The 27,254-nt window shown below is 47.5% G+C and overlaps 1 protein-coding gene across 4 annotated transcripts in view; it reads left to right on the top strand.

Annotated features, from left to right (window-relative positions):
• The window catches only part of LOC119181346 (nuclear pore membrane glycoprotein 210), a 322,530-nt gene that overhangs the window by 33,413 nt on the left and 261,863 nt on the right, over positions 1-27,254 (top strand). For 2 of the 4 annotated variants that reach the window (XM_075874836.1, XM_075874835.1), the window contains exons 3-4: positions 18,418-18,546; positions 24,384-24,486. In XM_075874836.1, coding sequence (XP_075730951.1) covers positions 18,418-18,546; positions 24,384-24,486 — 232 coding nt within the window. Of the gene's footprint in view, positions 1-18,417; positions 18,547-24,383; positions 24,487-27,254 lie in introns of those variants that run through there. The other 2 variants (XM_037432564.2, XM_075874837.1) reach the window with 2 other exon arrangements.

Genomic DNA, 27,254 nt, shown 5'->3' with positions numbered 1-27,254 from the left:
GGGGCAGTGAAACGGCAGCAGCTCTGGACATTTAATGTTAGTGGTTCCTGGAAGAAAATCATTTAAACTTTGTTTTAAGAACTTTGGACTGAGTGAGACAAACTCATTTAGTATTTAGGTGTCCTGGTCAGTGCATACTGACACATTGTGACTTCAAGTTATGTGTGCCAGCTGATACTTGTGCCCTCCAGATGGTTTTCGACGAACGAGCCTGCGGCGCCCAGCTGCGTGCGACCCATGTTGGAAAAACGAAGAACGTGGAGGAAGAGGCAGAAGTGAATCCTCCAGACAACTAGGAGATTTTGTTCTACCTGTGTTATTATTCTCGGGCACTAGTTCGCCCTGCCTGTGTTAGCTTATTAAAAAGTGTTCATTGAACCATGCATTGCAAATCTGGTGGAAGTGCTGGGTGTGATGCCAAGCTTCTCTCAAGCGACGGAGCACAGTCCAGAACCACAGCGATTTGGACCCAACAAGCTGACGCTTGTTCATCAGCGCTGCAGTCGACGCCTACGTGGTGAGGGTCTTGAATTTTCACCTTTATCGACTTCCCTTAGAACCTCAACGGCTGTGAACGGGTACGCAACTGACATGACAGCTCAGGTCACTCCAACCAACATTTTGTGAACCAGCCAATGCTACCAAAGCCTTTTCACGGTAAAAGCTACGAGTATGCAGAGGACTGGCTTGAACACTTTGAACGCGTTGTAAAGGCTAACGGATGTGGGGATGAGCGCAAACTTGGAAGTGTTTACTTCACGCTAGAAGATAGCGTACAAACGTGGTATGAAAACCACAAAGCTATCTTTCGGTCGTGGGATGACTTTCGACGAGAGCTGCTCGCTACTTTCCCAAACACAGACTGCAAAGAGAGAGCTGAAGCTGCGCTCCAGACAAGAAATCAGCGAAATAACGAAGCTGTCGCCATGTATGTGGAAGACATGTCTCGCCTATTCAGCCGAGCGGATTCAAATATGTGCGAAGACGGGAAGCTGCGTCGTCTGATGTGAGGCGTGAAGCAAGAACTCTTTGCCGGACTAATTTGAAGCTTGCCGCGCACCGTCGCCGAGTTTCGTTCCAGGGTGATTACAATGGAAAGGACGCTACAACAGCGAGCAAGGTTATACAACCGGGATGCGATCATCACTTCCTTGGACATGTTGACACAAGTCTTCGGTAACGGCGTGGAGGCCCTAAGCGAGCTGGTGTGGTCTGTTGTGCGAGAAGAGCTTCAGAAGCAGCGCCTTGACCGGAACGCTCCAATGCTTTCGTCTCTGGCGGATATGATCCATGAGGAGGTCAGGCTGGTGGTACGCAAACCTTTGAGCAACGCACAGCCAGAGCCGCCACTACAACAGAAGATGAGAATGACGTATGCTGATGTGCTACTACGAGGTCCTCCAGGACATGCGGACGTCGCGGCGGCTACACCTATGCAGTACCCTATGCCGCCGAGCACCCTTCAGCCAACGCCAGAGAGGAGACTAAGGAAGAGCGATGTGTGGCGCACTCCCGACAGGATTCCGCTTTGTTACCACTGTTGGGAGGCTGGTCACCTCTACCGAATGTTCCACTAGCACCAGGCAAGATTACGTGGTTTTTCTGTCAATGCACCTCGACCACGAAATGGTGAACGTCCCTTCGAAATTGAAGAATACATGTCAGGTCGTCAAAGCTCAAGTGGCTTCCAACGACACCAACCTCGTGCAACGACAACGGGGAGGTATAGGTCGCCTAGTCGCCGACTTTCAGTAAGCTCCCCAAGGTCTCGTTCCCCAAGCCCGTGTTGGGAAAACTAGTCGGCGACCTGTAGAGGCAAGGCCGCTGTCGACGCTAATGCAGAAAAACCTCCATTGCTGACTCTAAACGACGACCGACTCAGAAACCGGTGCTTCGATAGTGACGTTGCTTCCGATTTACGTGTGTTTTTTGACGGCTACGAAGTCATCGGACTGGTAGATACAAGCGCAGATTATTCAGTGAGGAGTAGCGGACTTTCTAAAATACTGAAGAAAGTGCTGACTCTTTGGAAGGGACCACAAGTTCGCACAGCAGGAGGGCACCTCATCGTCCCTACTGGAATATGCACAGCAAGAATTGGAATACGGAGTTTCACGTTCGTCGCCAGTTTTATTGTGCTGCTGGAATGCTCAAGAAACTTGATTATCGGCATAGATTTCTTACGAGCTAATGGCGCTGTAATTAACTTGCGAGAACCTTCCATCTCATTCTCGACTAGGCTCGCAATTGCTACCTTTGAAACGGAAGAAAACGCATATAACCTTTGTATTGCAGATGATGGCATCCTGGTGCCGCCAAGATCGAGCATATCTGTCACAATAACCAACAGAGCATTCAGTGAATTCGAAGGCTTTGCTGACAACAACACTGCCTTAATACTCCAAAAAGGGATCTGCATGGCACGAGGCCTTGTTAAGTTACGAGACGTATGTAGAAATGTTCTACTTACAAACTTTGGAAATGAGGTGCAGCATGTTGCAAAGGGAACCATCATTGCCAGTCTGAATGATTTCGTCCAGGTTACGGAGCTGTGCACTTTCGAAACCAGTGAGTCTGATTTCCAAGACGTGGAGTCTGTCCCTGCAGCCATCGATATCGAGCCAGGGCTTTTACCAAGCGAAAAAGAGCAAATAAAGGGTCTTGTAAGGAAATTCGCCGAATGTTTCTCGTCATCTAAAGTTCGACACACTCCTATAGCCAAACATCGCATCATTGTCGACAAGTCAGTGGGGCCAATATACCAGCATCCCTACCGAGTGTCACCAAGAGAAAGAGAAGCTATTGGTAATCAGTTTAAAGAAATGCTCAAAGACGATGTAATTCAGCCTTCAAGTCCATGGTCATCACGTGTTGTTCTTGTGAGGAAAAAAAATTGCCCGCAGCTTCCCTCGGGGGAACACTGAGGAGGATGCGGAGCATATAATTGGTTAACGGGGTGTTAAAGTGCGACTTACTTGGGTCGATGGCTAAATTGGTTAACGTGGTTGTGAAATGGGGTGTTAAATTGCGACTTACTTGGGTCGATGGCTAAATTGGTTAACGTGGTTGTAGGAGGGGGTGTTAAATGAGTGAACACGTACACACGTATGCGAAAGGGCGGCGCTGGTCGAAGGGACGTCGATCATTGTGTTTGTGGATTCGTTGGAATTCATTTCACCGCGACCTTGGACGTCGACGCGCCGTACAAACCAACCGACGAGTGGCAACTGAGCGAGCGAGCGCCGACCTTGAGTATATATACAGCTCGACGGCGCATGCACTGTCAGCTGTTGAATGTTCTCGAAGCGCGACGCCACATGCGCGTCCACTGGAGAATCAGGAGAATTGTAGATGTCGAACGCGGTGTGTAGAGGAGGAAGGGTGCACAGATGGTGGAGGAGTGAAGCACGCGCGGTGTGTAGAGGAGGAAGGGATGCACAGATGGTGGAAGAGTGGGCGACGGCGCGACGGCGCATGCGCGCGCGTCAAATGTCGAATGTTTGAGAAGCGGTGCGGACGGCGCACTGCAAGGCGCGAGTATAAGATGCTTCCGCATCTAAAAGACCAAACGTTACGTTTCTGCATTGATTACCGAAAGCTCAACGCCGTCGCCAAACGGGATACTTATCCTCTTCCAAAAATTGATGACACTCTGGATAGGCTGCGAAATGCCAGGTATTTTTCCTCAATGGATCTTAAAAGTGGATATTGGCAGATAGAAGTTGACGAAAGAGATCGCGAAGAGACAATGTTTGTAATACCGGACGTTTTATACGAGTTCAAGGTACTCCCTTTTGGCCTTTGTTCAGCACCTGCCACATTCCAACGGATGATGGACACAGTGCTTTGTGGTCTGAAATGGCAGTCGTGCCTGGTTTATCTCGACGATGTTGTAGTCTTCTCTGCTACCTTCGAGCAACATTTGGAAAGGCTCCGGGTCGTGCTCACTGTGATCAAGTCAGCGGACTTGACAATAAAACTGCATAAATGTCATTTCAGCTTCCGTGAGCTCCTTTTTCTCGGCCATGTCATCAGTGCAGAAGGCGTCCGCCCAGACCCTGCAAAAACTGAGGCCGTAGCGTAATTTTCGAAGCCAACAGACAAAAAGGCTGTTAGGCAATTTTTAGGTCTCTGCGCCTATTATTGATGGTTTGTAAAAAATTTTTCACGAATTGCTGAACCACTGACGTGGCTGACAAAAGAGGAAATGCCTTTCGTATGGCTTTCCAAATAAGGGGATACCTTCAATGAACTACGAAAGTGTCTTCAAAGCCATCCTGTTCTGGCGCATTTTGACGAGGAAGCGGAAACCGATATTCACACGGATGCAAGCAATTTAGGTCTTGGAGCCGTGCTCGTCGATTGGCAAAACGGACAAGAACGAGTCATTGCATATGCCAATCGCACTCTTTCGAAAGCTGAGGTGAACTACTTAGCGACCGAGAAAGAATGCCTTGCCGTGGTATGGGCTATCAGCAAGTTTCGACCATATTTATATGGTAGGCCTTTTCGAGCTATACGCGACCATCATTCGCTATGCTGGCTGGCTAATCTCAAGGACCCATGTAGACAGCTTGCACGAGGGAGCCTGTGATTACAGGAGTATGATATCACGCTTGTGTATAAGTCAGGTCGCAAGCACAGTGATGTGGACTGCTTGTCACGTGCTCCGATTCAACCTGCTGCGTCTGCTTCCACAGAGGACGGTGAAGATCTTGTTTTCTTGGAAGCTGTGACACCGTCAGAGATGGTACATCATCAGTGATCTGACCCTGAGATACTCCTCTTGATCAAGGCGATGTTCCACGACCTTTTGTCCGCGGCTTGTCAGCGTTCGTCCTATGAAACAACATCCTGTATAAAAGGAACTTTGACAACAATATAGCGACATTCCTGCTTGTCGTCCCTTCATTTCTGCGACCAGAGATTTTGGAGGCTTGCCACGACGATCCATCAGCTGGACATATACTACTGACCGAAGTTGCTTAGCTCTGTACGACACTATGTCAGAACCTGCCGGGACTGCCAAAGACGTAAAACCCCATCGCTAAAACCAGCAGGTCTCCTTCAACCGATAGAAACACAAGAGGCCCCATTCACACAAGTGGGAATGGGCTTACTGGGCCCATTCCCTACATCGTCATCGGGAGAACGGTGGATAATAGTTGCGACCGACTATTCAACCCGGTATGCCGAGACAGCGACTCTTGTTAAAGGATCAGTCGTTGAAGTAGCCGAATTCTTCGTCTCCAACATCGTACTGCGGCACGGAGCTCCAAGAGCGTTGATCACGGACCGAGGAACTGCATTTACGGCCGACCTGATGAAATGTATTATGAAATTGACGTACACCAGTCATAGGAAAACGGCGACCTATCATCCTCAAGCGAATGGTCTTACTGAACGACTGAACAGAACGCTGGCTGATATGTTGTCAATGTACGTTGATATAGAACACCATACTTGGGATAAAATATCATTTTATGCAACATTCGCCTATAACACTGGGATGCAAGAGACAACACAGATGACGCCATTCCAACTTGTTTTTGGCCGTACGGTAACGACACCTTTAGATGTAATGTTACTTTTTGACGAGACGCCCAAGAATGACTATGATGTTCACGACTACATAATAAGAGCAGAAGCCAGACAGCTGGCATGAACATTCTCCAACAGGAGAAAACCGACACGCACTGATACAATCTGCGAAGAAGGGACGTCCAGTACGCACCAGGAAACAGAGTATGAGTGTGGATTGCTGTACGAATACGTGGCTTGTCAGAAAAACTACTTTGTTGCTATTTCGGTCCGTACAGAGTGCTCCGCCGCGTCGGCTTGCTCATCTACGAAGTTATGCCAAAGGGACAGGATATTTCATCCCGACGGCGGCATCGCACGAAAACTGTGCATGTCGTCAGGATGAAACCGTATCGCGACAGGCAATGAAACGCTGAGGACACAACGCTGTTTGACGTTAACGGCATCCATGACGAGGTGTTGTGAATGACCGCCATGCGACCAGTTCGACACAAGCATCGGGACGATGCACTCTGGAAAGGGGGCAATGACACAATGTGGCTTCAAGTAACGCGTGCTAGCTGATACTTGTGCCCTCCAGATGGTTTGCGACGCACGAGCCTGCTGGGCCCAGCTGCGCGCGACCCGTGTTGGAAAAAAGAAGAATGTGGAGGAAGAGGCAGAAGTGAATCATCGAGACAACTAGGAGATTTCGTTCTAGCTGTGTTATTATTCTCGGGCACAGGTTCGCCCTGCCTACGTTAGCTTATCAAAAGTGTTCATTGAATCGTGCGTTACAATACGATTGTATTGCAGTGCGTGTTGTTGTTTGTGTCCATTGTTTTGAGTATATCTTGGTGTGTTGTGTAGTCTGTTCGTCTGAGTATCTTGCGATCAGGGACATATTCTATTGGACTATTGCCAAGAGTGCATATTTTTGGGGTTTGATCTGCTGTATTTGAGAATGTATTTTTGTTTGTTATCAACTCTCGGCTTTGACTCGTTTTTTGGACCACAGCCGGCGTTCGCTGGCGGGCTAATTAGGACCATACCTAATTGTCCGTGCTTTTGTGGTTAAGTTTGGGGAGCTGATACGTCGGCCCTTGAATTTAGCCCGGCGATTGCCTCCCCAATTAACGGGACCAGGGACATCTTGGTAAAGTAGAAAGATGCCTCCTGGCGTTCCCGCATTGATTATCGGCACCTCAACAAAATTACTAAGAAAGACATGTTATCCTCTTCCTCGTATTGACGACGCACTTCACTGTCTTCATGGCGCCAACTTCTTCGTAGATCGTGAAAAAACTGTATTTGTTACCTCTGATGGCTTTTACCAATTCAAGGTAAGGCCGTTTGGTCTCTGAAACGCCCCAGTAACCTTCGAGAGATTGATGAGCACGCTGCTTCAAGGATTTAGATGAGCAACGTGCTTGTGCTACTTGGATGACATGATAATCTTCTCGTCCACCTTTGCCAAACACCTTTAATGCGTTTTAACTATTCTATCAATATTCCAACGAGCCGGCCTCCAGGTGAATTCTTCGAAGTGTCACTTCGATCTTTGTCAAATTACTGTTGGGCCACCTTGTTGATGCTTCTGTTAACTATTCTATCAATATTCCAACGAGCCGGCCTCCAGGTGAATTCTTCGAAGTGTCACTTCGATCTTTGTCAAATTACTGTTGGGCCACCTTGTTGATGCTTCTGGTGTTTGACCAGACCTGGCAAAAGTACGCTCAGTAACGAACTTTCCCATTCCGGGCTCTATCAATGATGTTCGCAGTTCTGTGGGCTTTTGCTTCTGTTGGGGTCCATTCCAAGCTGATGCCTTCTCTCAACTAATCACCGCTCTAATGACACCACCGATACTTGCACATTTCGACCCAGATGCGCCTACAGAAGTGCGCACAGATGCTAGTGGTCACGGCGGCAACGCAGTTTTGGCCCAAACTCAGCGGGGCACTGGTCGTTTAATTGCATGTGCAAGTCATCTTCAGTCGAAGTCTGAGCGTAACTACTTCATAGCAGAACGGGAATGCCTTGTCCTTGTCTGGGCGGTTTTGGAATTTCACTCTTACATGTATGGCTGCCCGTTCCTTGTCACAGATCATCACACCCTCTGTTGGCTTTCTTCATTGAGGTACCCAACTGGACGACATGGTCGTTGGGCGTTTGATTTTCAGGAGTACTCTTACTCAGTCGCCTTCAACTCTGGACGCCTCCATCTGGACGCCTCCATCTGGACACCGATTGCTTGTCCTGCTATCCTGTTGACCAACCAGATGGATCAGCCGTTGAGCCTAGCCCCAATGTCATGTCCATGTCTATGTTTCTTCATATTGGTGATTCACTCATTGACTGTCTTGAATCTGACCCTAACGATGCATCACTTATGTTTGTCCTCCTAAATGGCATGGTGTACCGTTATAATGTCCAGCCAGACGGCCCTGAGCTTCTTCTCGTCGTGTTTAACCGTGTGTATTCAGTGGTCCTGCATGAGCTTCACGACGAACCGACTGCTAGCCACTTGAGCGTATCTCGCACGTGTGACTGCGGCCGGCACCACTTCTTTTAGTGTGGTCTCGCTTGGTCCGTTCAACGTTACATGGCATCCTGTGATAAATATCAACGTTAGAAGCGGCCTGCTGCACCTCCTGGTGGACTGCATCTCTACCGAACATTTCTTCCGTGTTGTCCGTGTTTGTTTAGACCTTCTTGTACCATTCCAAGTGGGTTGCCGTTGCTATAGACCATGCGACCAGGTTTGCCATCACTAGAGCGCTTCTCACCAGCCCTGCTACTGACGTTCGCGACTTTTTGCTCCACTATGTAATTTTACACTATGGCGCTCCTCGCCAATTGCTCACCGATCGTGGCCGCACATTTTTGTCATGTGTACTCGATGAACTTTGCGCTCTTCCTCAACGCAGCACAAATTGACCACTTCCTACCATGCTCTAACAAATGGCCTTACCGAATGCCTAAATCGCACCCTCACAGACATGCTCTCAATGTATGTCTTATCAGACCACCATGACAAAGATCTAGCGCTACCTCACGTTACATTCGCCTATAATTCATCTCGTCATGATACTGCAGGTTATTCACCTTTTTATATGCTCTATGGCTGTAATGTGACCTTACCACTGGCCACCTTACTACCAACTACTACACCTCCGCTGAGCGAATACATACGTGATGTTATTGCTCGTGCCGACCACATACGTCAGATTGCCAGCTCAAGGCTGGTGGCTTCACAAGCAACCCAGAAGGCTCTCTATGACAGCAAGAATGTTGGCGTTCACTTCTGACCTTGTTCCCTAGGTCTTCTCTGGTGCCCAGTTCATTGTGTTTGGTTGTCAGAGAAGTTGTCTCAGTACAAGGCACCTTACTGTATCGAATGACGAGCAAAGGACGTTACCTATGAGGTCTGTCACAAACTTATCTCGGGAGCGCTTGCATCGAATGGAATTCAGAGAGTCGGGAGACGGGCATGGCACAAACAACACACACTTCATAACCCAAAAGATAAAAGGCAAAAATTGAAAACGAAACACACTCGCGGATGCAAAATTACCCAAATGACAATACAAGCAGACTAGTCCGCAAACCAGTCTAAATCCGCCCCTATCCCTAGCCGCTGTTCTTAATCAAATATGGCGGCACCACAATTGCACGCTCTTACTGTACACGTCGGCTTCTCTCCGATGCCATGTCGAGGTTTTTAAGTATGTTGTGTACCTTCTCCTCGACCTCTTCGTTGTTGCCATCGGTTGGTTCTGATATACGAGCCGCTCATCATCGTTGCCGGCGTCTCGGACTCCGCCGCCTTCTTTGGTCTTGCTAGGCTAGGCCAGAGTCCTTCAATGTTTTACTGGTCACGAAACTTCGGCGCTAGTTTCATATAGGGTCCGCGGGCGCCACTACTGGCGCCACCGTCGCACTGAGGGGATCCAGCCGCCGCGCGTGCGGCATATTTGCCAGCTTTTGGCATGAAAACACTCGCTGCTTCTGGTCTCTGCGCGCTGGGTTTCTTTTTTTCTTTTCGTAGTTGGTAGCGATGAACCGCCCAATTATTGTGTATACCACCTGCCTCCAATGGGGCTTTATTTTTTCGAATAAATCGCTGCAGATCTCGGCCACAAACGGCAACTGCTTTCGCGTCTTTGGGCGCAAGAGCTGCGCCGTGTTTACCGATTTTAAAATATCTTTTGTTTGTTTCCTTCAAGAAAACTTTGTAACCACAATACACACGGTAGCTCCGTAGCTGCGGACTGCTGCGGGCCTATCAATAATGCAACGAAAAAAAAAAAAAACTGAAAAGAAGCAGGTACGCGTTCTTCAGAGTAGGCTTTTAATGAATCTGTTGAGTGCTCTGGAATGCGCTGAGCACCCAGATACCCCAGTAATATTCTCTTTTCGATGAGGTGGTACAGTAACATTTAAAAGCGCTGCATAAAGGGAAAGGATCAAAACACGAAATGATGTATGTTGCACTGTGTGTCTTTCCGCGAACCCGCTTTTCAATCCTTGCAAAAAAGGAAGCGCAAACTTTTATCACATGCTACAAAATTAAATTTCAATATTATGATGGGAGACAAAAGAGCGTGGTACAGCGTACAAAAATTTATTGTTTGCGCTTTGATGTGTAGCACACGGACGAAACAGAATATTGCCACGCAACAAAGACAAATGTAAAGTTCTACTGAATGAAGTTTATTGAAGCGAACTCATGCTCTGCAAAAGACTAGAAGGAAACGCAAACGTCAAAGAAGCAATCCGCAGCGTGGCCTGCACAGAAGACATCGATAAAGTGAGTCACGCGGCATTTGCTATGCATGAATTGCTCTCGGGACGTCATTAATTTTCGAGCAAACAAGAAATCAAGTTAGTGACAAGGTGACAACCTTTCCATATCAACAATATTGCCCGACGTGACGTACAAAAAAAAAAGAGCAAACGGGCGCTTCAATTGAAACACCAGATAAAAAACTGGAAGCGGCCACGCATGGTTACAAAACAAAAAACGAATCCTAAGCGATAGTTCGTGGAAATATTAAAAGTGAAAGCACAAAGACACCAGAAAGGTTCTTTTGCATGCGAGCCTGACCACAAAGTTATAAAGTTTGCAAACAAGTAAGGAAACACAACTATTATTTTACTGATCAAACAAAAATCCGCCTATAAGTGAGCTATACAATTATAGGTCCAGGAGGCTCGCAAAGGGCTGCTTTGCTTTTACACTACTCCTTCAGTTTGGCTTTCTCCCTCCACCAGCTGGGCATGTTGCTCGCTTTGTCACACGTGACTGCTTATTTTTTTCGCGTGTGAAAAAATGCAGGCGGCACCGAAGAAAAAGGTGTAGAACTTCAGCAGTCGTTCCAACAAAGTGGGTGGGGCAGCCGACAGCAGCTGAAGCTGTACGATTGTCCAGCAAAACCTGCTCAACAATGCCCATGTACACACCAGCACACGCAGTTTGCTTCACCGTAAATTCTTCTACATGCTCTTCAGCAATTTGGAGGAGGTTTAGCAGTTTGGTGGAGGGGACCTGAAGGTAACCTCTCGACTTCACAAGAATGAGGTCACTTGGTGATCGTTGCAAGCCTTTTAAAGACTCCACGCAGTCGGTGCAGCACATCTCAGAAAATTTTTGGGCAACATAGCCGGCAAGGTAGTCTAAAATGCACTCCTTTGGAGACAAGTCTGCGAGGACCATTTCCTCACTCTCAGTCGGCTCCAAAAGAATGTCATCCAGGAGAATGGCCAGGGAGTCAACCTGAAACGAGAATTTTCTTTGTTTACATGCATGTTCGTGGAAAAATATCATACACAGGTAAATGATGAAGTCTGTGCATATTCTGAGTGAACGTCTGTTTAGCAGCTCTTCGCCGGAAAATATATTCCAGATGGAGAAACTATCTATAGCTCTTTGAAAAATATCATACACAGGCAAATGATGAAGTCTGTGCATATTCTGAGTGAACGTCTGTTTAGCAGCTTTTCGCCGGAAAATATATTCCAGATGGAGAAACTATCAATAGCTCTTTTGTTTTCAATATGGCATCGTACATGATTGACAGGAGCAGCTTCCTCGTTGAAGAGGTCCTGCAGCTTGAACAGCAACTGCGGCCCGTCACCATCAACTGATGCCCGCTTGGGTGGGCGGACAAGGTTGTTCACCGAAAGCATTCGGTATATGAACAGGAACTGTTGAATCGTTGGTTGCCCTCCGTCACCAGCAACGTGTCTCGCAATGCTAAAAAACCTCTGAAAGTGAGACAACAGATTAGTCAATGCAGAAATAAAAAAGCTTACATGTTTACCTCAAGAGGATCCTGTCCGAAATTTCCAACCAGCACATATCGAAAACCTGAGGCCAGAAGGTTCTCCACAAGTGCGATAGTACTGAGTAGGGTTACTCGCAGCGCTTCAGACGTGGGCTTGGTGAGGAAGCAGGCTTGCCTTTGCTTCGGCAAACTCTCAATGTAATCACAACAGTTGTTCAGCCATGTCACGTTCTCTTTTAATGTCTGAAAAATATTCATGTTACATCTGTAACAATAAATAAAAGCAGGATACCCATAATAACATATAAAGTCTCGAGTGGTATTTCTCACTGCAATGTGCTCCGCTTCGTTATACTGCACGTGCTCTGGCCTCCGAGAATTCAAGCAGTTAAACAGGCCGTTCATTCGTCTGGTGAATGCCGCGGTCGCCTTTGAATCATGCAGCTCCTTGCACACATCTTGCCTGCTGTAAAACTCCAGTGCAGCAGCTGTAGATTCACTGAACAACTGAAGATAAAAAATCGGTAAGGTGTGGCTGAAGGAGTAGTTTCCCAAACATGCTACCTGCTGCACAAGAAAAAGCCATAATATTACTTGCCTGAACAGCAAGTCTCACACTCATTTTCTGGAAGGCATTGGGCATTATGTGGGCTTTTGTCAGTTTAGGCACAGCTCGAAGTCCAGCCTGGTCTTCCTCATACCCCAAAAGGGACTTGAAATGATCGTGGTAAACGTCACCCTCTGGCAGCTTGAAACAAAATTTCAATTGTTGTAAACAATTTGTACAGCAAAGTATAGCATAACCATGCCTCGTTTTTCTTACCAGAAACTTCCCAACCTTCTGAAGGTTGTTTCTTATGCACTTGAAAATGTGCGGTGGGTCGATGACAGTGTAAATCTCTCTTGACGGGTCACAGGGGTGTTGAAATGATGTTTGTGGGTTTTTTGTGTCCCCATGTATGCCTGGAAAGAAGAAATTTCAGCTGTATAACCATATATTACAGCAGTACTCTAGGATTGTTACAGGAAAAAGTTGTTACCCAACGATCTCAAAGCTGACCGGTTGCTTGTAGAATTGTCGCATGTCACAGCCTGGACAACAGCGCCAGAATTTTCCAAGTGCACAATGCACTGCAGCAGCAATTTGGCCACAACAGAACCAGGAGCAGCGCTGGAAGCACAGAATGTTCCCACAGTTTGCGACCAGCCCCCAAGAAAGGGCCGAAACGGGAACACCAACACATGATCAGCGTCTGTCTCGTTATCCCCTGGCCTGGTGTGTTCAGCAAAGTTGACTTTTCCAAGCAGGGCCATATCAGATTCTCTAACATGCACGCTTTTGCGAACACTCATCTCATCAAACATGAGTACTCCTGCAAAATAGAAATGGCCAAATGGCTTAGGAACAATGTCAAAAGTCACAGGCACTGCTTTTGATTTTAAATATAGATATTTCTCCAAACCTCATCGTTCTCTCTCTGGGACCGCTGCAAGCTTTTCGTTCAGAACAGCAAACAAGTTTGCATCAAACCCAAAGTCAGCTTTCAGGTTCTTCATGTAAGTGTACAGAGTGCGGGGGTTAGGGAGAGGTAGAAATTCGTTCTCATGAAGGAACGTGTACACAGACGTCGACTTAACCTTCAGAAGGAGACAGTCATAAAGCCATTCTTTCCTGTACCTAAAGAGAAAAGTAGGGAACTGTTCTCACATTTCGAATTATGCTACATAGTGGGCCTTCAGGATAAAAAACATTCGTGCAGTGCATTTGGAATTACATGCATGTACATGACACAGACAAGATGCTTTATATGCATGCATAATGTGTGTGCACCAGACACCAAAAATAGGAGAGGGGGCTCATCATACTGAAACACATGCATTAAATAGTAAAGTTGTTTTATAATGGATTTCACATGCATTTACAGTCGCGAAACTGCTAAAAGGATACAAGCACATTATACCAGGTTCATGCGTAGGTGCTTCAAGAATACCCCATTCCATGACATGCTGTATGCTGCTTTCAAGCTGCATGTGCTGAAAGCCCAATGAACAGTAGGCACAGAGGAACCATGTTCAGGATAAATACATGCGATCTGGCGTTTCTCTGGCATATCGTATGTTATGCAACCATAGCATTTGACACGTTGCAAACATATGCAGCGCATTCTCCAACCTTGTAGTATGGGCAATACGAAAATGTATAAAACTTCATCCGTCTGTAATTGTATTCATCCTCAATAAGCAACAGACACTGCAAAGTGAGACTGTTGGCACGTTGAGGATAAAAGGAATGCTGTGGAAAGCAAACACAACTTTTATTTGAAACTGCTGGAGTAATAAAAAATATGGGGTGCTGAAACAAAATCGATGTGGTGACACGCATATGGCCTGTTGAATCAATATTCTCAACATGCCCGAGGAATGTTAACAATAAAGTGTATTTTCAGCGAAGAAGCATGGTGGGGTAATCTAAACAACCAAATTTGACACCGAAATACACCAACACTGCTCCCAAACATCCTACACGCGCTGGCCTGTTTTCTAAACTTACCTGGCAGCTTTCGCAGACTTGGCATTCGCCTTCATCACGCACTGATCAAAAATCAACTTCGTGCGGGTTGACATTTTTTGAAGGCTTTCTTCAAGTTTTTTGTGCTTGCTCGCTTGCACTCTCATCCTGGGTAATTTCGTCTGACACAAGGTCAGCTGTTTCGTTGCCCGAAGTTGGCACTTCAGCAGTTTAACCTCGGCGAGAGGGCTGGTAAATTCATCTGTCTGGCACGCCGAGTCCGAAGTGCGCGTTGGCCCCTCGCTGACAAGATCTGTGGGCAGTGCAAGATCTGCAAAACAGTTTCAAAAATCATTTCAAATAGCGCATTTTCAGCTCACACACTCTTTCGAAATTTCACCGATATAATCACTGCACGGGCAAGAAAGTTAAAACAACATTGGACGTAAACTCACCTTCATAACACGACGCAGCACCTGATGTGCCTGGTTTGGCGTGAACTTCTGTTTTACGGGCACATGAGGACGACTCACGACGTCGCTTCGCTGGGGACCTTCTTGTCAGGGTCCGTGACCGCTGCTTCGGCTTCGTCAAATACGCTGGCAAGCCGTCAAACTTCCTTGGAATGGCACAAGGCTTCAGAAGGGGCTTGTCGCGCGGAAGTGACACTTTTTCGCCATTCACCACAAATTCATCTACGCGGACGATGTCACTGTCATCGAAATGCTTCTCGCACACTCTCACATACTTAGAGTCGAAGCAAAAGTCACCCGTTTCTTGCCTTGGAATTAAGCGCTTCCATTTCTCGCGCAGCACGCCGTCGCTGGGTAAACAGAACAAGGAAACTTTTTCTGTTCTGCCCTTGTACCCGGAACGACATCCCGGGACACAACACGTGTTCGGCATCGTCGCTGCACTAACGCCGCATCACAACAGCACGATATGCATGTTTCCCACACAATGCAAACAACTCGCAGCGTCGTTCGAGCCAGCGCAACGTCGCCCGACCAGCCCGACGAATCCCCTCAGTGTGATGGTGGCGCCACCGCGCGGCAACCCAACGCATCATATGAAGCTCTCCCATTGAGTTACGGAGCAGTTTCGTGACCAGTAAAATTGAAGGACTCTGGCTAGGCTTAGCTTTGCTAAGGACTCTCTTGATGGCAAGTCCTCTCTGCTGACTGGTGTGGGCTGTCGCCATCCTACTGTGAAGTGGGAGCGCTGCAAGTCGACCAGGAACTTCTGGGCAGGATGCGGCAAGTTCGGGCTGCCTTTCTTGGAACCTCCAGGGCCTACAGCCACTTCCCGGGCCTCTCATGTCGACATCCTCAGAAACGGGCAGTCATGCTGCTCCCGTCACGATAGCGGCGCTCGTTTCCCATGTCTTTGCTGCTCAGCGTCGCAACACACAGTGCCAGCTCATCTTATAGAATTTTTCTTCCCGGCCCGCGTCGCGTGCCACAAGCCTTTCTCCGACCAATCTCTTGAGTCTACGGGGCTGGTGCGCGTGCACTCCGGTTACTCTTCTCTCCCCGGGCACCGCCGCCGCGCCTCTGCATTTGACACGCGTCTGGGGCCTCTCCTTTACTCATGACAAGGTCATTTCAGTCTTCGAGACTAACTTGTCTGCAAAACTTCCTGTCATGTAGTCAACATCAGTAGGTTGAAACAGTGCTGCCCTTCTTCTGAAGATTACTTATAAAGTGCACTGAGACAGCGCTTTTACAGCTGGAGGGTAATGCTACTTAGCTAGCGTATGAAGGGCGAACCATTCTACGTACAGAAGATGACGAAGTGCACTGGCTTGACTGCTTTGCGTACTGTGCTCGGTCTTTATCAGTGTCAATACATTCGCGAATAGTCACGTCTTGTGTCGTTTTACGTCACAATATATTCTCAGATAAGGCAGAACAATCAACACACAAACACGCACACTGGAAAGTTACCAAATACAATATAATACCACTCACAAGATACAGTCGATCCCGCATATATCAAACTTTAATATATGAAATTTTTGGCTATATCAAACAGTTTAGAAATCTAGAATTTTTCATGCGCAAGTACAGTATTGGTGCAGTCGTATATTGAACTTCGCACAGCGAGACATCAATTTATCGAACACTGAGCTGCGCCAAAGCCCAGAAAGTGCAATTTTTCCAGCAAATGTTCATAAATTTTTGGCCGCGTTCTCAAAAGTTCGGATCTCTTTTGGCTTGCAGGTGACTAAAAAGTGGTGTAATTCTATCGCGCTGACCTGATTCTTTGCTTCACGCTTGCGAGGGTACCGGTATGTTTGATGCGCTATCTGCAGGTTTTAACGTGCGGGCGTAGTGTTATTCAAAAAGGCCGATTGCCAATGACACCAAAGTGAGAATGCGAAGTGACTCTGCCACCTCGTTGATATGTTCACATTCTCTACCTTGTTCGTTGGGGCACAGTAGCATGTGATGAACATTCTAGCCTTACAGCATAGCTTTTGAGATGTGCAACCTCGTGACGTTTTTTAGTGTTTTGGGTTTTAAAATGCATGTCTTGGAGGCTACGCTTTTTCTAGCTTTTCACATCAAAGCAGCTGAAAGCAGCGGCTGCCAACTACAAAGCCATAATTGACATCAATATGGCTTACATATTGACGGTGACAACTCGGATATTCGTTCCACCACGGAACCCGCTGTTGCCTTTTGTTGTGCCTTGTGTATTTCTCGCCTCTTTTCTGATAAATCCTTATTAGGGAGTTAAACTGAACGTTGACTCGCACGTAGTGACAAAAATCATGACTGGCGCTAATAGCGATGTCAAGTAAAGCACCATCGTAAACTTTCCTTGCGGGCCAGGTGACGACTTTGGGTTTGTTATGGCAGCTGATAACGACGTGCGGTGCATCAGTGAATTCTACGATTTATCAGTATTTTTGTGCACCATCTCCGACAGTGAGGGAATTCATCGGTGCAGATGATGACATAGCTGGTTCTGACTGCATCTACCGCCGCTAACCGACATTCTACTGCGCTACAAAGCTTGGATCAGCGTTCCGCATCAATCAACGCTGCTGAGGTCAAAGGAGCTGAATTTACTTATTTTGGAACTTATCATAGGGAATAAAGTGTGGTAACTTACGGTTCACACTTTGTTATTCATTATTCTGTCAGTGAATCGTTATACAAGCACTTGTAACAATTTCAAAGGCTGGAAATTCTTTAATTTAGGCTTTAAAAGTGCATATTTTATAATTCCAATTATCGATATATCGAACTATTTCGTGATCACCTTTTAATTAGACATATCTGGGATCGACTGTTCTCCAATAACCTTGAAACAGGGGGCTCAAACGACAACACAGGCTACGATGGAATCACATGCATTAATTAACAAAGACACTTATAGACTAAAATATTCCTCCAACGTATTCAGTCCAAAGTTCTTCAAACAAACCTTGAATGCTTCTCTTCAAGGAAACACTCCTTGAAGAGTCCAGCGCCGGTTGTCGTCTCGCTGCGTCTGAAGTTTCTCTTCCAGGAAACTTTCGCATTGGGAACTGACCACACTTTAACAACAAAAACTTATTCACGAGTAACATGTCAGCCACTCACGTGCTGCTACTGCAGAACACGTCTTTGCCCACTGGCGGTAAAAACACATTCATTTTCTGCTTGTGGGACAAGCCTTTGCCCACATGTGGAAAACACGTTTTTCATCTCCGTATCAGCTAATTGCTTATATGTATGCACTAGCTGCTGGGTTCTGGAAATTACCAGGCTTGTCCGTGGCGCACCACACAGCCAAGGCTGTGGAAAGGGCAGGACTTCTCTCGTACCGTGACCCAACTCTGCAGCACCATGTCCCTTTCCTTTGAAATGTTTCTTGAGTTTGCTCGGTATTTCGTTCGTGACTTAGTCGGTGTGGCGGCGGCTGTTTCGAGGGAAAAGAGCAGGTGTGCAGGCGGTGTCTTTTGTTGCTTGTTTCTTCTTTACGCCTGCTTCTGTCGTGTCTGCTTGGTGCATGGTTTAATGTAGCCATAAAAATCGAGGCATGCGCTTTTTTCAGTGCTAGTTTGTGACACCCAGTCATTGCCTATGATCTATATGATTCACGCAGGCACAGCTGAGAAGTTGGAGTGTGCTGTGGTTGTCGACCGGTTGGCTTCCTTCAAGTTGGTTGGTGCCGCGCTGGTTCTGCTTGAAGGCTTTTCTCAATTATTTCAGGTCACTGCTCAGGATCCACAAGGTATGTGTATTGTCGGTGTGGTTACACGCAATCCTCATTGTAACAGTCACACCTGCCACGAAAATATATCCAAAACTTCATTAAAAACATATATTCCTAACAGTGTATCTATGACAAAACTATCCCTCACTTCGTTATAACTGATCATACAGTTGAACCCCTTTATATGAGATGTTTCTTATAAGCCAAGTACGTTGTATGCATTTTCTTTTCAACCCCTATTTTACGTTAGGCACACTGCTGTCCCTTATGCCCATTTGTCTTTTATATCTATGCCTCCTATAAGGGGGTTCAACTGTATGTTATATTCTGATGTGCTCAGAATGTCACACCTGCCATAAAAATACTTCGTTATGTATGAAAATTCGGTATAAACATATATTCATAACACTGATATATTGTTACGGGAAGGAGACTTACTCAGAAGGGTAGTCACCGATGTATTTACAGCTGGTTAGGCGAGCAGCGCCAGCCACACAGATTAGCTCGTGCCAGTCTATCTGCTTTCTCTTCTTCAGCTCCATGCACTGGCACGTAGCATGACACCCGGCGGCGGAGGCACCGTCCCGGTGCTTTAAAGGTCGTTATCTGACGCATTATTGTAGGGCTTGATCCGCGAGACGTGTACGATATCACTGGGCCGCATAGTAGGTGATGATGGACAGATGGGGCTGATCTCGTAGGTGACAGGTGTTACTTGACGCAATATACGGTAGGGTCCCGTGTAATGAGACAGAAGTTTTTCGGATAGGCCCAGCCGACGATGAGGGGACCAGAGTAAAACGAGGGTACTGGGAGCGAAATGTACGTCTCTATGTTCCGCATCGTACCCACGGCATTGGTTGGTTTGCGACGCCATCAGCCGAGCGCGAGCGAGCTGACGGGCATGATCGGCTCGCGCAATCGTGTCGCGGGCATACTCGCTGGTGGACGAGGTGTGAGCTGAGATGACTGTCCAGTGGTAAAGTCGGCTTTCTTCCGTACAATAAGTAGAACGGCAAAAAGCCCGCTGTGTCGTGACGGGATGAATTATACACGAAAGTTGCGTAGGGTAAGGCAAGGTCCCAGTCTCGGTGGTCGGATGACACGTACATAGTGAGCATATTTGTTAAAGTGCGGTTAAATTGTTCCGTGAGGCCGTTTGTTTGAGGGTGGTAAGCGGTTGTCAGTTTGTGTTGCGTGGAACAAGAACGCAGAATGTCGGCGATGACTTGGGATAGAAATGTACGGCCACAGTCTGTGAGAAGCTGTCTTGGAGCACCGTGAATCAATATAACGTCCCGTAACAAGAAGCCAGCGACGTCGGTTGCACAGCTGGTCGGTAGAGCTCGCGTAATAGCGTAGCGTGTAGCGTAGTCTGTAATAACGGCTATCCATTTGTTTCCCAATGTGGATGTGGGAAAAGGACCAAGCAGGTCTAACCCAACACGGTAAAATGGTTCCGCGGGTATGTCAATTGGTTGAAGATGGCCAGCGGGTAGCAGCGACGGTGTCTTACGACGTTGGCATAGGTCACACGTGGCAACGTATCGGCGTACCGAACGAGCAAGGCCTGGCCAGAAGAAACGGCGCCGGATGCGCTCGTACGTGCGGGATACACCAAGGTGTCCAGCCGTGGGAGCGTCGTGAAGTTCAGTGAGAACACAGCGGCGCAAATGCTTAGGCACAACAATGAGAAGGTCGGGCCCATCTAGTCGGAAATTGCGACGGTATAGCACACCCTTTTGAATGACAAAGTAGCGGACGGAAGCATCATTTGTGGAGGATTCCATACGGCTGATGATGTCAAGCAGCTCTGGATCACGCTTCTGTTCTTCCCCAATATTAAGGAAGTCGGACACTGACAAGATAGAGTTCTTTGTGGGCTCGTCAGTGTCCTCAGGATCGTCGACAGGGTACCGGGAGAGGCAATCAGCATCACGGTGTAGGTGGCCAGATTTGTAGACCATCGAATAGGAAAACTCTTGCAGGCGCAAAGCCCAGCGACCAAGGTGGCCTGATGGATCTTTCAGAGAGTTGAGCCAGCAGAGTGCGTGGTGGTCGGTAACTACCGAGAATGGGCGTCCGTATAGATAAGGCCGAAATTTCGCCACCGTCCATACAAGAGCCAAGCACTCACGCTCTGTTATCGAATAGTTACGTTCAGGGGCGGATAGGAGGCGGCTGGCATATGCAATAACGCAATCATGGCCATGTTGTTTCTGAGCCAGCACTGCACCAATGCCATGCCCATTTGCATCTGTACGGATTTCCGTAGGGGCAGCAGGGTTGAAGTGTGCCAGAATCGGAGGGGTAGTGAGAAGAGCGACGAGAGTCGAGAACGCAGAAGCCTCTTCGGAGCCCCATGAAAACGGGACTTCTTTCTTGAGGAGCTGCGTAAGCGGCCTCGCTATGTGCGCAAAATTTTTCACAAAGCGTCAGAAGTAGGAGCATAGTCCGATAAAGCTACGTACATCCTTCGCAGATCGTGGTACAGGAAAGTTTTTGACGGCGCTGATTTTTGTCGGGTCTGGTTGTACACCGTTGGCGTCTACTAAATGGCCAAGCACTGATTTGATGGCGTCCAAAGTGACATTTGGACGAGTTGAGCTGCAGGCCAGCGCAACGGAAAATTCCCAGGATGGCTGAGAGGCGCTCTATGTGAGTTTCAAATGTTGGTGAAAAGACGATGACATCGTCCAAGTAGCACAAACAGGGGGACCATTTGAATCCTCTGAGCAGGGAGTCCATCATTCGTTCGAAGGTGGCTGGAGCGTTACAAAGGCCGAAGGGCATGACCTTGAACTGATATAGGCCATCGGGGGTGATGAATGCCGTCTTTTCATGGTCCATTTCATCTACCTCTATCTGCCAGTAGCCGGAACGAAGGTCTATGGAGGAAAAATAGTGGGACCCATAGAGGCAATCAAGCGCATCATCTATTCGTGGCAGGGGGTAGACGTCATTTTTGGTAATTTTGTTTAGGTGTCGATAATCCACACAGAAACGCCATGCACCGTCTTTCTTGCGGACTAGCACTACAGGAGAAGCCCAAGGACTGCAGGATGGCTCAATGATGTCCTTGGCGAGCATTTTGTCGACCTCACTTTGGATGATGTGACGCTCGGCCGCCGACACCCGATATGGACGCCTATGAATAGGATGCTCATTACCAGTGTTTATGCGGTGGCTCATACCGGTAGCTTTCCCCAACGGACGGCCGCTGATGTCAAAAACGTCGATGTAGGACAGCAGAACCCGGTGGAGCTCATCAGTCTGCTGCGGCGTTAAGTTGGAAGCGATCATCGAAGTAATAGCGCTGTCGGAGCAAGTGGCAGATTGATGTTTAGCATGGGGGTCAGAAGGGGCGGCCATCGCGAAAACATCTACCGTATTGTCTTCTAAGGTGCAGAGCAAAGCCAAAGAGATCCCTTGTGGCAAAACTTGAGGTGTCAAGCTAAAGTTGACGGCTGGGAGGCACGTAGAATTTCCTGCGACGGACATAATAGTGTGCGGTAATGTAATGCCACGGCTTATGAGAACATCGGTGATAGGGGTCAGAACAAAGTCACCGTCGGGAACTGGTGGTATTGAGACGAGCTCTATGTAGGTCAGTGTCTGTGGAGGGAGGCGCGCGTGTCCCGTTGTGCAGAGGCGACTCGGCCGTTGTGTAAGAGGTTCTATTGCGGGCAAGTGTAGACGGAGCGTACTGGTCGAACAGTCTATGAGGGCAGAATGCGCGGACAGGAAGTCGAGGCTTGAGATTACGTCGTGGGGGCATTTATCAAGGACGGTGAAGAGAACAACTGTGTGTCGATCCGCAATGCTCACACGAGCGGAGCACATTCCAACGATAGATGCTATTCCACCATCCGCAACTAGGACGAACTGAGTGGTCGCAGGTGTGAGAACCTTCTTAAGCTTGCGGCGAAAATCACTCGTCATCACGCAAAATTGGGCGCCGGTGTCGACAAGAGCAGTGACATGTACGCCGTCTACTTGTACGTCTATGAGGTTCCGTTTTGTTGGTATCGTCAAAAGAGGATTTTCGGTCAGTCCGAGCGATGCAGCGCCACCTCCGGGGGCTGCAACGCTTAGTTTTCCGTCGGGGAACCTCGTGGGAAGGCGGGGGAAGATGGTCGGCGGGGCTGTGGAGAACGAGACTGGCGACGTTGGGGGGATGGAGAGCGGGAGTAGCGGTGTTCAGAAGCAGGTTCCTGGGCAAAATGGTCGCGGCTGGTCTCATGGCGATAGGCAGGACGTGCATAGAAGGGACGAGAGGACGGTTGTGCAGGAGGACCCCAGCGACTTCTGCAATGGCGAGAAATGTGCCCGATTCTGTGACACGAGAAGCATATCGGCTTGTCATCGTGTGTTCGCCATGCGGACGGATTACGGAACGTTGAGGGAGAGCTGGTCGGGAAGGGACGTGCAGGCGTGTATCGGGGCTGGTAGTTGGTACGGGGAGGCGGTGAGGTAGAGTGAATTCCCAAGCTGGCGATTTTTTGCCGGACGACTGCTTGAATGAGAGGCAACGTAATTGGCGGAGAGGGGTCAGGGGACGTTGGTCCCACCTTAGCTGGAGCAGTCGCTTCAAGCTTCCGCCTGACGATTCGCGTCAAGTTGTCACAGGTGTCTGGTGGATGATATGTGTCGAGACACGAGGATGTCGCAGTGGTGTTTGGGAGGCGCTGGAACTGATGGGAGATGCGTCTGCTTTTAGCTTGTTGGAACCGGCAGCATTCTTGAATGATCGCATCAACAGATGACACATTGTTGAATACCAACAAGTTGAGCGCATTATCGGCGATACCCTTTAGGATATGCGCAACTTTTTCAGTTTCAGACATATTTTCGTCAGCTTGGCGGCATAGTGAAAGGACAGCCTGAATATAACCGATGTAGGGCTCCGTGGAAGATTGTGCGCGAGTCAACTCATTTTTCGCAGCTTCACGACGACCAGAGATGTTGCCAAAAAGCTCACGGATCTTTGCCTTCAAGCTGTCCCAGCTTGTTATGTCATGCTCGTGGTTATCAAACCAAACACGAGGGGCTCCATCGAGATAAAAGACGACGTTTGCGAGCATAAGAGTGGGATCCCACCTGTAAGTGGCGCTGACGCGTTCGTAGAGGCGTAGCCACTGGTCGACGTCGGAACCCTCGCTGCCCGAGATCACGCCGAGGTCTTTGAGCGTGGGAAGCGTCACGAAAGTTGTCGCGGGCGCTGAGTTGACAGGTCGGGCAGAAGGGGGAGCGACCGGAGAGGATGTAGCAGAGTCTTGAGTTGTCATGTTGTAAGCCGCGAGGGAGCGTCCGCTTCGGAGTTCCGTGGCGAGGACGGGGATCGAACAACTCCACCAAATATGTTACGGGAAGGAGACTGACTCAGAGGGGTAGTCACCGATGTATTTACAGCCGGTTAGGCGAGTAGCGCCAGCCACACAGATTAGCTCGTGCCAGTCTATCTGCTTTCTCTTCTTCAGCTCCATGCACTAACACGTAGCAATATGACAGAACTATTCTTCACGTCATAATTAATAACTCGTGATATATGCACGCACTGAGACCTCGTTATAAGAGTCACATTTGCCACGAAAATACTTTGTTACATCCAAAAGCTTGATATAAACATATGTTCGTAACATCGTGACTTCACTTACTTCGTTATTACTGATCATTCGTCATATCCGCTGATGCTCGAACTTCATATTAAAGAGTCGCATCTCTCACAAAAATACTTCGTTATATCTCAAAATATGTTACAAACGTATATTCCTAATACTGTATCTATAAAAAGTATTCTTCATTACTTTGTTATAACCAATAATTCGTTATAACGAGCAATGAGTGTATTTCAGTGCGGAAGGGGCCAACACTGCTCCTCTACACAGGGGACACCTTCTCCTCCTTGGATGGAATTTTCTTTGACTGGAGCTTCCAACAAGACAAGCCTGTGCTCAGGTTGGTGGCACAAAAGTACTGTTGTATGTGACCTTGTTTGCTTGAAGCTCGCAATGTGGGATTTTTAAGCTTGTGCTAATATTTGAGCATTTCGAATATATGAATATTTATTAATTTTTGTCTTCAATTTCAGTTACGGGAAATTTGGAGGTATGCGGAATGAACAAGTAGCTTTATATTAGTCTGCATGTGATCAGTCTGCTCATTTCCTTTGTTAGACAGAATATTAATAAAAACTAACAGACAAGAAAATGTGAAAGTGGTTTTATTGCAGTGGAGGGATGCTATACATAGTGTTCACATGACGTCACAGGCAGGTTCTGTGAAAGCTTTTTTTTTTCTAAGTTGAACGACACAGTACACTCATTTAACTGTGGACGCCCTGTAGATCATGTTGAAAGTCATTTCGGTCTGATATTTTTCTTGCACTCAATCATAAGTCTCCAAAAGTTCAGAAGTACACAAATGGGTACCATCACATTTTGAGATAACCATTCAATTTTTGGATTCATAATTTTTATGTGTTTGTTTTTAAGGGCAGGGAGTCAAATAATACAGTTTTGCAAAAGCATTTTTCATTGGTGCATTCTTGGGACTGAGGAGGACATACACAAACTGGTGAGTAATATTTATGCAGGGGCATGGCCTGACATGGTGGTGGCTGTTATTGGGTTGTAAAGTCCCGTCGCGCAACGGATGCACGGTCGTTAGCTGCAGCGTCAGGTCCCTGCAGCAGTTGTACCACTCGTCCTTAAAGAGGCGTAGGCTACGAAGCATAGCCACAGGACATTTTGTGTGTCCTCATGAGAGTGACGTCGCTCGGCCGAGATCCACTCCTGGTCATGCCCCACAGATTATAGGGCATCGCTGAGAAGGCTGGAGCTCTCGGCCGAGATCTTTGCTGGCAAAGTTTGGGCTAACGCCTTCCCACTGCTACCACTCGTCTGCTCCTCTTTCCGTTCCAGTCTGCCCTGACCTCGCTCCTCTATGCCGGCAGCATCACCTCTCATGGCCGTTCTTTCTTCAATTCTCTTTAAATATGTTATAATCTTGTTTTTTTTTATTCTATCTTTCCTCATTTGATATCCTTCTTTTCTCTCATTTCTTCTTCCTTCTCCCACCATTCGACATGCTTATAACAATGATAACATGACCAATCAGTTATGCTTTCAAGACCGAGCTACCTTTGAGGCAAGCGCCAAGGTGCCGACTCCTTCTAGTAGCATTTCGAGGGGCCATCAAACAATCGAGGAACTGCGTCGGCCCTGAGCTTTGCTCTTTCATGGGGCAATCTAACAACGGTGCCTTGCATAATGCACTTGTCTTTACGAATGATGTTCTTCTTATCTAAATATATTTTGCCTACAGAAATGTTTGATCAGCTAAAAGAAAATGTGCCTGTTTCTTAGCGTAGTATATCTTGAAGGGGTATCGCCCTGTTTCCACTTGTCTTCTCTGTCGGGGTCACTGGGAAACGCGAATGGTTCCTCTATAACCAGATCTGCAATGTGGCACATAGTATGTCTTTGGCATCATTTGTCAAGTTGCTGCTAACTATTTCTCACAGTCAGAAAAGGTAACAAGCACACACAGCTCTGTGCACTCGTGATAAAACACGACACAAATCGAACAGAACCAACACACCACGGCGTCACCTCACCTCACTGACCTCCGCAGCACCACTTAGCTGGAGTGAAGGTGCAGCTGACTATTCGGCACGTTTGAAAATGTTAACACGCACACATAGCACCACACACTCCCAATAAAACACAATGTCTAGAGAACACACACTAAACACACATCATGTCGACGCCTCTCTTGCTTTGACCAGTGCTCCCCGAACATTGGTGGTGCTGTGCCGTGGTCAGAGTTGGCAGCATACAAAGCTCTCCTATAGAGTGACGGAGAAGTTCCGGGACCAGTAATAAGTATTAAGGGACAAGGGGGGGGGGGGATATTACCCTTGCATTCAAGTCATCATTTTTAATGCAAAAGCATTTCTTGACTTACTGCAGGCATTTTAAGCATCTGTCTGTTTGTCTGTCTGTCTTTCTGTCTGTCCGTCCGTCCGTCCGTCCACCTTCATCTGGGTGCTCTTGTGATTACCCCCTTAACTTGGGATGAACTAAAATTAATATGAGAGGGTAAGATGGTCTGAGAAGTATGATTTTCTGGTCGTGACATCAACATAGGCAGAGACGACTTGTCTTAAATGAAACTGTTTATCAGGCTGAACTTGTAGCCGGTAAACAAAAAGTCTGATTACGACGATACACACTGGAACAGGGTGAACAGAGCATCAACCGGGGATCAACCGACAAGTGGCGAAGCTCATTGACATTTATTTATGAGCTGTCGAATATCCATGCCTTATCACTGCGCGTTGGGAAAATTCTGGAACAATCTCGAGTGTTTGTGCCTTAGGTGCAATCTTAACAGAACGATCTACAAAAATCACGAACCTTCTCGAACAATGAGGCGCAGTTTGCGCTGAGCATTTTTGAGAGCCTGTGTGGACGAAAGCTGAATGAAACGAAAGTGAAAATAAATGCCGGTGGCATTGCCCCCCTCTGAAAAAGCATCGTCCCGATGATTGAAAACAGAACACAGGGGATAAATGTAAGAACAACAAAAATGACAACAATCAAGCAAAAAAGTGCAATACTAAGGAAACAACTAATACAGTCATTAGGTTCATTAACACAAATAAAACGGCTTTAGGCACCCGACATGAATGACTTCAGGTGGCGCACGCTGCCATTGAGAGC

This window comes from Rhipicephalus microplus, chromosome 10 (assembly GCF_043290135.1).
Source record: "Rhipicephalus microplus isolate Deutch F79 chromosome 10, USDA_Rmic, whole genome shotgun sequence".
Classification (NCBI taxonomy): domain Eukaryota; kingdom Metazoa; phylum Arthropoda; class Arachnida; order Ixodida; family Ixodidae; genus Rhipicephalus; species Rhipicephalus microplus.
The sequence above is the reverse complement of the archived record's forward strand: the minus strand, read 5'-3'. Positions and strand labels throughout refer to the sequence as shown.